The following is an 11,705-nucleotide window of genomic DNA, read 5'->3' as shown; positions in this document are numbered from 1 at the left end:
ATGCATGATGTCGTGGGGGTGGGGCTGTCTCTTCTTTCCCTTTTTTCCCTTTCCCCGACAGCCACCCAAATCATCATCTCCTTTTGTTCTTATAATATGGGGCAGGGGAAACTGAGACATCCAGCAGACTCACTGTGTGGCCCTGGGGAAGCGACTTCATCCCTCTGCTTCCTCACTTATACAATATGGGCAAAACAGACTACGTAGGTCAATAGTTATTGACTGAGCCAACAAACCAACGCAAACTCCTCTCAAAGTGATGACTGCTCCAGAGCCTGGGGGATGTCCCAAAAGGAAACAATCAAGATAGAGAGGTAAGCCACATGACATTTATAGGGAGCATGGCTGGAGCTCAACCACCCTGAGGAGGGTTGGGGGCTCAGGGACGTCACTGCTTCAAGGACATCTTCCAGGAGCCCAGTGCCTGCATGATCCAGGAGCGCCGCTGGTGGGAAGTGGGCAGGTTCTCACAGCTGGAGCTCCAGTGGTGCGTGGTGGCCGGGTAACACACCCACGAGTCCCCGTGCGGCAGCCAGGAGTTCTGCCAGCAGCTGGCCAGGATGTGGTCCTGGACCTGGGCCGCGTAGATGCACACTGATGCTTCTGGGTCATGTCTCAAGTTTTCCAGAGCTGCATCATGGGGAAGGGAGAAGCCCCCTGTTAAGATCCAGGGCCCCATGTGGGTCTCATACCTAATTATTTCCATCTCCGTGCCTTGGCTTAAGCACCCTCTACTTGGCATCCCCTCATCTCACTTTCCTCCTGGCACTTCAAATTATTCACATTTTTCAGAGCCTGAATCAAAATCCGCCTCCTCCAGGAAGCCTTCTTGGACTGTCCCAGCCTACCTTAATGCTGTCATCATATTCCTTGGTTACAAAGTGAGTCAGTCCCCACTTAAGAGTCACCCTGCACTAAACAGCTTTCGGTCTCGCTTTTGAGCCTCATTTCCTTAATGAGATTGTGAGCTCCCCTAGGGTAAGGCTGTGTTCTGTCTCTTGGTAACCCAGTGGTACTTAATGCTATACTCATCCTGGATTAAAAACGAGTAAAACTGGCCAGGCGCAGTGGCTCATGCCTGTAATCCCAGTACTTTGGGAGGCAGAAGCAGGTGGATCACTTGAGGTCGGGAGTTCGAGACCAGCCTGGCCAACATGGTGAAACCCTGTCTCTACTGAATATACAAAAATTAGCCAGGCACAGTGGCATATGCCTGTAGTCCCAGCTGCTTGCCAGGCTGAAGCAGGAGAATCACTTGAACCAGGAGGGGGAGGTTGCAGTGAGCCAAGATCGTGCCACTTCTCTCCAGCCTGGCCAACAGAGTGAGACTCCATCTCAAAACAAACAAACAAACAAAAAACTAGTACAACTGAACTGAGTTGAAGACCCTTGTCTTGGGACACATCCCTTCCCTTTCCCTATTATCCACTGTGATTCTACTCGCTCTCTCATTGTCCCCTGAAATCTCACCAACGCGGGGCATGACTTACCAGCTTTCACTTCATTCAGATGATCTTCTGTCATTATGCTCTCCATGCAGGGGACCAGGGACCCTTGAGTGTAATCCAAGAAGTGAGGGCATTTGTCTTCTGACTTCGACCCCACCCCAACCCACTCTTAGACCAGAGCTCCTCAGAGATGCTTTTCCCATTATCCTCCAACCCCACACATGAGGACACAAAACTTCATTTGAACCCTGGGACACATTCCCCAAGAGGGGTCCTGAAAAGGATGGCTGGTCCAGTGGGCAGGATGGCACCAGGATAGGGGCAGTATCTGGGCTGCAGCTGACTCTGACAGTGCAGCCTCAGGCTAGCCCAGTACCCAGGCTGGGGCTCAGTTTCCTCATCTGTGACACAGGGAAGTGCTGCCTCTGCTGTCCACCTCTACGGGGAATTTGAGCAGTAATAACATGTAAGACACTGAGCACCTTGCATACTTGTCAGGCATGGCTATAGCAGGGCCCCGGAGGGCTGAGACTCAGCTATGCTAGGTCAAGGATATGTTTTTGATGACTCCTCTGAGGCATTGCTCATCCCTCCCTTGCTCCCAGCCTGTGAGCCTGGCTCCTGCAATACTTGCAGGTCCTTGAATGGGCTGTACCTCTCAGAAGGTCCTTCCTTCACTATTGTTTTTTGTTTGTTTGTTTGTTTGTTTGTTTGTTTTAGACAGCGTTGCCCAGGCTAGAGTGCAGTGGCATGATCATAGCGCACTGCAGCCTCAAACTCCTGAGCTCAAGCAGTCCTCCTGCCTCAGTCTCCTGAGTAGCTAGGACTATAAGCATTTGCCACTATGCCCAGCTAACTTTTTTAGTATTTGTTTTTTGTAGAGATGGGGTCTTGCTATATTGCTTAAGCTACTCTCAAATTCCTGCCCTTAAATGATCCTCTCACCTTGACTCCCCAAAGGACTGGGATTACAGGAGTGAGCCACCCTCCCTGGCCCCTCACTTCGTTTCCTGGTAATTCCTATTTGTCCTTGAATATTCAACTTAATAAGTGGTTCCTCCAGGAAGTCCTTCCTTGCTCCGGATAAGTTAGGTGCTTCTCTAAGTTTCCTGAGTATCTGTGAGCTTTTCTCTATCTGTTCATACCATATTGTATTTTACTTGTGATTTATTAATTTTATCTCTCACCAGACCAGAAGTTACTTAATCTTAGATCCACTGAGGGGTGAGAGTGCGAGGGCAAGGATCTTAGCATCCTAAAATTGCAGGCAAAATTGTATACATACGTGCACTTTTTTCAGGGGAGTATTCATAATTTTCTTCAGAGTCTCACAAAAAAGCCATAACTCAAAAAAGGTTAATAATCACTGCACTGCTCTGGGAGTTATCTGTGGGCAGATCCAGGCTCTACTCAACTCTGTTTCCCCAGCACAGGCCCTGACATAGAGATGATTCCCAGGGTTTTCGACCCTCCATTTTAGAAGTGATTAATTTGGAGCAAGATTTAAAGAAATCAGCACATAGGAAGTAGATGTCTCTGTGCAGCCCTCACATTCTAAGGGATGCCTCCAGTCCTGGGCATTTTTCTTCTGCCCCAGCATGATCATGTTAACAGCCACCCCCTATCACCACACACCTTCATCAGCATCACCTCCTGAAGGGCTCTTTGTCGTTCTAGCCTAAGCATCATACCTCTCACAGAGTAGGGAATCAACGTTTGCTAAATAAACCAGCAGATGGGTGGATGGATGACTGGATGGATGAAAACAGCAAATTAACTTGGGAAAGGTACTAAAAGAAATATCACTTCACAAATGGGATCATTTCCAAGCTTCTTTGCAACAAGGTCTCCTGGCCCTTGATGAAGGGCATGTGGTTATTTGGAGGGAGGGGTGAGTAATGGGAGGAGACACACCCACTTGCCATCAGAAGGGTCCTGTGGGGCCTCTGGTCAAGGGGAACGTGCTTTTGTTTGTTTGTTTGTTTGTTTGTTTGTTTCAAAAAGGCAGAGTTTGGGAATATGGGAAATAGAAGAATGAAGATTGCTAACATTGAGCACCTGTATGTGCCATCCCTCTCCCGCTTTTAAAAAATATTCTCATTCAGTCTGTGAAACAGGAGGTGATCCCTGTCTTACAGATGAGGAAACTGAGGCTCAGTAGGAGTAAATGATCCAGTTAGGGTGACACAGGGAGGGAACCATGGAACTGAGATTCTACTTGACTCTTTTCACCATGGTACTTGACTCCTCCTGCTGTTGGCAATGGGGGATTTGCCCAGGCTCCTGCTAGGCTTGTACCCATGCTGTACTCCAGAGAAAAGCAGCAGTTCTGCCATGTACAGTTGCCAAGGTTGTGACCTGCACAAAGACTTCAGACTGAACCCAGCCTGTGGCTCACTTCCTAAGCCATGATCTTAGAGCGGGGAAAACCATTCTAGTTTGCACCATGGCTGTCTGCTGGCCAAGCCTTGCACCCAAAGGGGGGCATCCACCCAAGTGCTGGAAGGGCTAGCAGCCTGGGAGGAAACAAATCAGAGAGCAGGCAGAGCCCTGGCAGCAGGATGACTTATGCCGGGGCAGGTTACCTATGAACATGACTGAGCACTTCCGGAGGGAGGCCCGTGAGTTCTTGGCATATTCCAGGCTCTGGCTGAGGAATATGAAGGCGCTGTCTTGGTGGGTGTTCACCTAGGACAAAAAGAAACCCCAAAAGTGCTGGCCCCTCAGAGGAACCAATTGCCCATCCACCCTTCTTGAAGGTAGGAATGGTGACCCTCGCCCCCTGCCTCCTAAATACATCTGCTGCCTCTGCATGAGCCCCCCAGAGGCCAGAGCTTATCTCCTCTTAGCTGATTAGAACAATCACTTCGATGATGTTCCTGCCTTGGGTGTCTCCTCTTCCAATTTGTCCCCGTGCTGCAGTCAGAGTGAAAGTTCTAAAATGCAGAACCAGCCAGAGATGGCAATGGACATGGCATGTGAGGGACATAGGTAAGGAGATAGTTTGACAAGGGTGAAGGATTCAAGGTATAGAGCAATGGGGATAAACTGGAGAGTTAGGGGGTCTTAAAAGCCCTTAAAACCCAGACAAAAATAGGGCTTACTCGTACATTAGGAAATAGGAAGACAACATTGATTTATTCTTTTTTTTTTTTTTTTTGAGACGGAGTCTCGCTCTGCCGCCCGGGCTGGAGTGCAGTGGCCGGATCTCAGCTCACTGCAAGCTCCGCCTCCCGGGTTCCCGCCATTCTCCTGCCTCAGCCTCCCGAGTAGCTGGGACTACAGACGCCTGCCACCTCGCCCGGCTAGTTTTTTGTATTTCTTAATAGAGACGGGGTTTCACCATGTTAGCCAGGATGGTCTCGATCTCCTGACCTCGTGATCCGCCCGTCTCGGCCTCCCAAAGTGCTGGGATTACAGGCTTGAGCCACCGCGCCCGGCCTACATTGATTTATTCTTAATAGGACAGTGAGAAAGCCATGTTTTGGGTAAAATAGTCTGACAGAGGTAGTCAGGATGGATTTGACAGGTAGAAAGTGGGAGAAAGTTGTCCAGCTAAGGAGCTTGTCCAGCTAAGGAGCTGTTGAGGGAGAAGATGAGAAATCTGATCTGATAACTCTCCTGTTGATGACCTGTGTATATCAAGGTCTAAACTCCTAGGCCTGGCATGCAAAGCTTCATGATCATATTCTGGGTCTGACCTTCCTTCCAAGTCTCAGTTCTTTCCACTGACTCCACCTGTCATGCCCACCATGCTGCACTCCGAGGACATGGCCAGCTATCCCCAGATCTGCACCCTCTACAAGAAATTGCTCCTATTTGGAGTGCCCTTCCCACTCTTCTTCACATCATAAACTCCCTCTCACTCTTTAAACCTCAGCTCAGATGCCACCTCCTCCCTGAAGCCTTCCACAGCCCTTAGGCAGAGCTCCATCCCACCACCCTTGATGTTTCTAGCAGATCTTGCTCATCTTTTTTCATGACACCTATGACACCATGCTGTAATTATCTATATTTATCTCCCCTCACTGTATCTGGAGCTCCCCCAAGAGAAGGGCTGTTTCACTCAGCTCAGAGTCTCAGCACCCTGGACAGGGCCTGGCTTGCAACAGGTGCCCAAAAAGTGTCAGATGAATGAATAAACAAATGAATGAATTGGTTACCAGCCCCTTCTTAAAGCTAAGCCTGGAGATTGACCTTCAAATGAGCAAGCTCTTGATGGCCTGAAGAGCAAAGAAGAAACTGCGGACTCAAAGAAGAAACTGAGGACCTGTAGAGGTCACAAGCTGGCAGCCACGGGCCACAGTAGACTGCAGAGCAATGACAGGCACAGTGTTTAGAAGGTGCTACATCTGGCCAGGTGTGGTGGTTCATGCTTGTAATCCCAGAATTTTGGGAGGCCAAGGCGGGCAGATCACCTGAGGTCAGGAGTTCGAGACCAGTCTGACTAACATGGAGAAACCCCGTCTAAAAATACAAAATTAGGGCGTGGTGGCGTATGCCTGTAATCCCAGCTACTCAGGAGGCTGAGGCAGGAGAATCACTTGAACCCAGGAGTTGGAGGTTGCGGTGAGCAGAGATCACACCATTGCACTCCAGTTTGGGCAACAAGAGTGAAACTCCATTTAAAAAAAAAAAAAGGCCGGGCGCAGTGGCTCACGCCTGTAATCCCAGCACTTTAGGCGGGTGGATCACGAGGTCAGGAGATCGAGACCATCCTGGCTAACACGGTGAAACCCCATCTCTTCTAAAAATGCAAAAAATTAGCCAGGCGCGGCGGCGGGCGCCTGTAGTCCCAGCTACTTGGGTGGCTGAGGCAGGAGAATGGCGTGAACCCAGGAGGCGGAGCTTGCAGTGAGCCGAGATCGCGCCACTGCACTCCAGCCTGGGTGACTGAGCGAGACTCCGTCTCAAAAAAAAAAAAAAAAAAGGAGCTACATTGAATGCTGATTCATGTCCTATAAAAATGTAGGCCGGGTGCAGTGGCTCACGCCTGTAATCCCAGCACTTTGGGAGGCGGAGGTGGGCAGATCACCTGAGGTCAGGAGTTCGAGACCACCAGTCTGGCCAACATGGTGAAACCCCATCTCTACTAAAAACACAAAAAAATTAGCTGGGTGTGGAGGCGCACCCCTGTAATTCCAGCTACTTGGGAAGCCAACGCAGGAGAATCTCTTGAGCCCCCTAAAGTGGAGGTTGCAGTGAGCCGAGATCACACCACTCACTGCACTCCAGCCTGAATGACAGAGTGAGACTCTGTCTCAAAAAAAAAAAAAAAGGTTTCTAGTTTTTCTCATGACACTAGAGGAGCTGGCAAGAGAGGGGCCTGCACGGTGAGCTTGAGCTCTTCACCCCTACCTTCAATGGGGCCTGGGCTCTTTAGGTTGCTCAGGGACCACCACTTCCACACCACTCATGATTATCTGCCTGGTCACTGGCCACCGTAAGCATTTGAATTAGTGACCCTGGCAGGCACTTCCTCCAGACCGCTATTTCCCACTGGAATGTGATGGTAATATCATTAGACCCTCAACTGCAGAGGCTTTGAGCATTACTGATAACGGTGGTGGCCAAGGAGCTTTTCTCAGTCCAGTAACAATTTGTGGCTTTGTGTATTTATGTTAGATTGGTGTGGGGGGTGATGGACTCCCCAGTCAGATGTCCCTTCACACAGAAGGGATTAATTCCCCCAGCGCTGGGCATCACCTGGACTGAGAACTGCCTGGCCCAAGGTCAAGTCCTTCCCAGGGTGACTGGCATCCAGTGACAGATGAACACAGGAGTGTACAGACCTGACCCCCAGACCAAATTTGGGAATCTCCTGGCAGTGTTGGCTGAGACCTCTGCTGAAGCTACATTGCAACTTGACTTCTCCCTTTGTTATTCCTGTTTCTTCCGCTCCCTTCCACGGGTATTGGTCCCAGGGGCACTCCCTCATGTGCTCACTGCTGCCCACAACAACAGGGAAGGTAGATTGAGACCGCAGGCAAAGCTTCCCAAATGACATGTGGAGGACTAGGCTTTATCCTGCAGAGTTGTGCTTCAGTGTGTGTGTGCATGTGTGTGTGTGTGTATCTGCATGTGCGCGGCTTGCTCCTACCTCATGATGTTCACAGGTATCACCGAGAAAGGAAGCTCTGTGGTTAAATAAGTTTGGGAAACTATCATATAGACAACCATGAACACATTTCCTCAGCACAAAACATCTCAGAACCTTTAGTATCCTGATGTCATTGCAAATCTCCAAGAGCAGAATGTCAGTGCAGTATTTCCCAAACTTACTTGTCTTCAAACTTCTTTTCCTCCCTCTGGGGCGTATTTTATGAGACTGGTGTTGCAGGTAATACACTCTGGGAATTGATGTTGTAGAAAAGGAGCCACTGCAGCCCTTGAGGCAGAGATCTCATACAAGCAGACTGTGTTTTAACAAGACCATTCTGATGGCCTGGGTGGGAAATGGATTGGAGCGGATGAAGTTAAAGGCTGGGAGATCCCTTGGGTGGCTGGGCCAAGTAGCCTAACCAAGGGATGTCGGTGCCCTGAATTAAGGGCAATGACAGCGGCAGGGTGGGGAGGGAAAAGCAGATTCCAAGATACTCGGGATATTCAAGACTGATCAAGTGTGGAGGGTGAGGGAGATGAAGGAGCCCAAGATGATTCTAGGTTTCTGCTTGGGGGATATAAAGGGAAAAGGAGGAATTGAAAGGAAAAGGCACAGGCTCAAAAGAGACAAACTGAGCTTGAAGTGCCTGTGAGGTATGCAGGAAGCCACTGAACAGAGAACACTAGAAGTCGGGAGAGAAGCCAGAGGTGGAGATGAACGTTCCAGAGCCAACAACTTGTAGTTGGTCATGGAAATAGGATGCTGGTGGGAAAAGAAGGAAGAGAGAGACACAGAACTAGGCACCTCCAACATGCTTGTAAGGAACCACTCTACTCTCTGGGAGCACTCACAAGGCACTTGCAAATTTTGGCCACTGTCTGCTGCTGGTTGTCCCAGGGCTTCCGGCTATAAGCTCTTTTTGGCAACTCCCAAGCCATGAAATAAGAACAGCGTAACAGGGTCTTCACACATTTCTGGGAACCAATAGGAAGAAAATGTCAGAACTGTGGACAGCCAGACTATGGTCCAGAAAAAGGGATTTTGAAAACTCAGTTTCTTTTTGAAATTGTACAAGTGAAGCTGACCATTTTTAATTTTTTAAATTACTATTATTTTATTTTTATTTTGCACATGATTTAGGACCTTTTTCTTTTTTTATACATCAGCTATGACCAGAAGCTGGCCATGTTGAGGAAGAATCCTGATGTGGGCACCTTTAGAAAACAGACATGGCTGGACATACATAACCGCCCCCAGGATTGCTTGCAACTCTGGCTTGGTTAAGGTAAAAAGAGGTGCACCCACAGGGCCCGAGGGAGGGGTAGAGGGTGCAGGGCTCACGCACACTCACCTGGCTCACCTTGGCGTTGCCCTCCTGCATGGTCAGCAGTAGGGGCACCAAGGTGCTGACCAGCTGCTCCTCCATGGCCTGGGTGCGTGGTGCCCGAAGTTTCTGGACCACCTTCCCATACAGGTTGATGCAGGAAGAGCGCACGTCCTCTCGTGACTGGGGAAGACCAAAGGCTCAGAGGGGGTCCCTCCTCTGGGACACCACTCACTGCGGCTGATCCAGAGCCATTGTTCCCCTCACTCAAGCCTAGGTCTGGAGCTCTCCTGACTCTTCCCAGCCAGGCCCCCACTAACCTAAAAGGCACCTGAGTGCTAAGTAGGAAAATGCCTTCCTCCCCTCCTCTGCTAGGGGCAGTTTAAAGAAAAAAAAAAATCTGGCCAGGTGCTGTGTCTCATGCCTGTAATCCCAGCACTTTGGGAGGCTGAGGCGGGGGGATCATGTGAGTCCAGGAGTTTAAGACCAGCCTGGGCAAGATAGGGAGACTCCCATCTCTACAAAAAATGCAAAATTAGCTGGGCATTGGTGGTGCATGCCCATAGTCCCAGCTATCAGGAGGCTGAGGTGCGAGAATTGCTTAAGCCAGGGAGGTCGAGCTGGGATCTTGCCACTGCACTCCAGCCTGGGTGCCAGACCAAGACCCTGTCTTTAAAACAAAAAGTACCCCCTCTGGATGAACCAGTCACAATAAGATGATCCTCTCTGGGGAGACTCGATTGTGAAAGGGCTTCCTCCGTCAGAACCAGTTAGAATAAGGAACCTTTACAAAAAGATGTGGACCAGCTGGGACAAAGTTCCTCTCCCAGTAGGCTGACCCATCCCTGCCCAGGTCCCAGTGGGGGCACAGGAGGCAATGCAGCCCCCAAGGTAGTAAAGGACCCCCTCTCGATCCCTCCCGCTCCTTCGCTCTGTGGGGTCCTCACGTCGCTGAAGTGCGGTAGCAGGATCTGCAGCATCTCCACATAGACCGCACTGTCCATCAGCTTCCGGTCCCGCCCCTTGAAGACGGCCTTGAGGTTGTGGACTGCTTCCACCACCAGCATCCCATCCACATTCTTCAGGCCCTTCACCATGGAGGGCAGGAGGGCCTGCACCTTGGCAGTCTGCGGGGCAGGAGCATTTGGGATGAGGGCTCCTACCTGAGCTAGCAAGTAGGAAGAGACCCAGCCTCTGATTCACTGAAATGAACTTGGTGACCCAATCCCCACTTCCAGGCCTTGGCCTATGCTGTCCCACCTGCCTGGAATACCCTCACCCAACCTCTTGCTGCTCCTCAAAGCCCTCTTTGGCCTCACTGACTCCTTGGCTGGGACCCCTGAGGCCCTTTGCTGTCTACCCCCCTCCTTGGTTCTAGGCAGATGACACGCTGTGTCATTAGTTAGCTTTCTGAGTCTATGTTCTGTCCTTTCATAGCAGCTACATCATGAACTGCAACAATGCCTGGTAGAGAAAAACAAAGCACTTTTAAAAATGCTAATGATGCACCAACAATCTGGGCTCAGTTTCCTGATCTGTAAAATAGGAATACTTGTGCCACCCTTTGCCCTTCCTATACACACTGCCTTTAGAATCATTGCAAAAAACCTAGATTAGAAACTATTCAAAAGGAATAAAATAGATAGATTTTTAAAGGATAGCTATTTTAGAGATGGAGCAACTGAGGCTGAGATAGAAATGGTCTCTGATTCCAGCTGTGGGCTTCTTAGGGACTATAATGGCCAAGCTCTGTCCTTCCTCCAGCCTGGGGCCTGGGTGGGCCAGGCTTTGCTCCGCCTCCCACTCACCTTGTCAGTCCTGCGGGCCAGGATGACCAGGCCTCGAATGGACAGCACCTTCATGATGGGGTCATGGTGGCTCAGGCCTTCTGCCATCCGCCCCAGAGAGTATTCCTCGGGGATCCGGCGCACCTGCTCCATCTGGAGGAGCTAAGGAAGCAAAGGGTCATTACTTCCCAGGCTGAGGCGGGCAAGGCAGCCCCCTGGCCTCCCATGCACTGGGATTGCACATTGGATAACAGGCTCAGCTCTGCCCAGAGCTTCAGACTTACGAAACCAACAGATTGCTGGAAGTCTCTGTCTGGTGTCCATCAGCACCGTGCAGCAAAGCTGAGTGTGTCACTCTCCAGCTCCAAGCCCCTATGACTGCCCGTTGTTGCCTTTACTGTCAGGCCTCTGCCTGCCCTGTGGCCTCATTAACAGCAGCATGCCCACCCCCCAGCCCACACCCTCACCACCAGTCAGCCAGCTTCCAACCAAGCTGTCCCCTGTTCCCTGAACTACCCAGGCTGTTCCACACCTTCTGTGCTGGCAAAATGCCCTTCTGCTGGGATGCCACCTCCACTCTGACCCCTGCCACCTCACAGGGCTCCAACCAAAAATCAGAGCCTTGAAGCTAGGCTTGACATTGCCCCTGGCCTCATTTAGGCTGAGTGCCTTCTTCCCTGGGGCCCTAGGTGCCCTGGGCTTCCTCCTGAAGCAACACCTGGAAACCTTCAGTGCCTCCATCTGCCTCCCCTGTCCAACGGGGCGCTTCTCTGAGGACAAAACCTGAGTTGTTCCTCCATGGGCCCCTGTTAACTGACATCAACTCTGGTGTGGAATATGTGCTTAGGGACTGCTTGCTGCATGAGTTCAGGTCCAACATGAATCTTGGCTCGGGCTGGGGACGGTGGCTCATGCCTGTAATCCCAGCAACTCAGGAGGTCAAGGTGGGTGAGTCACCTGAGGTATAGAGTTCGAGACCAGCCTGGGCAACATGGTGAAACCCCCGTCTCTACTAAAAATACAAAAAATTAGCCGGGTGTGGT

At 50.6% G+C, this 11,705-nt stretch overlaps 1 protein-coding gene across 3 annotated transcripts in view; it reads right to left on the bottom strand.

Moving 5' to 3' along the window:
* Nucleotides 1-309: 309 nt before the first annotated feature.
* MROH7 (maestro heat like repeat family member 7) overlaps nt 310-11,705 on the bottom strand; it is a 72,925-nt gene continuing 61,529 nt past the window's right edge. For 2 of the 3 annotated variants that reach the window (XM_025396724.1, XM_025396734.1), the window contains 7 exons: nt 10,684-10,824; nt 9,823-10,002; nt 8,903-9,058; nt 8,403-8,525; nt 4,034-4,136; nt 1,491-1,553; nt 310-630 (listed from right to left, as the gene is read on the bottom strand). In XM_025396724.1, the coding sequence (XP_025252509.1) occupies nt 389-630; nt 1,491-1,553; nt 4,034-4,136; nt 8,403-8,525; nt 8,903-9,058; nt 9,823-10,002; nt 10,684-10,824 (1,008 nt within the window). In that variant the 3' untranslated portion in view covers nt 310-388. Of the gene's footprint in view, nt 658-1,490; nt 1,554-4,033; nt 4,137-8,402; nt 8,526-8,902; nt 9,059-9,822; nt 10,003-10,683; nt 10,825-11,705 lie in introns of all 3 variants that reach the window. The other variant, XM_025396717.1, reaches the window with a different exon arrangement.

The sequence above is a fragment of the Theropithecus gelada genome, chromosome 1, assembly GCF_003255815.1.
Source record: "Theropithecus gelada isolate Dixy chromosome 1, Tgel_1.0, whole genome shotgun sequence".
Lineage (NCBI taxonomy): Eukaryota > Metazoa > Chordata > Mammalia > Primates > Cercopithecidae > Theropithecus > Theropithecus gelada.
This window is presented reverse-complemented; position numbering and strand designations above follow the sequence as displayed.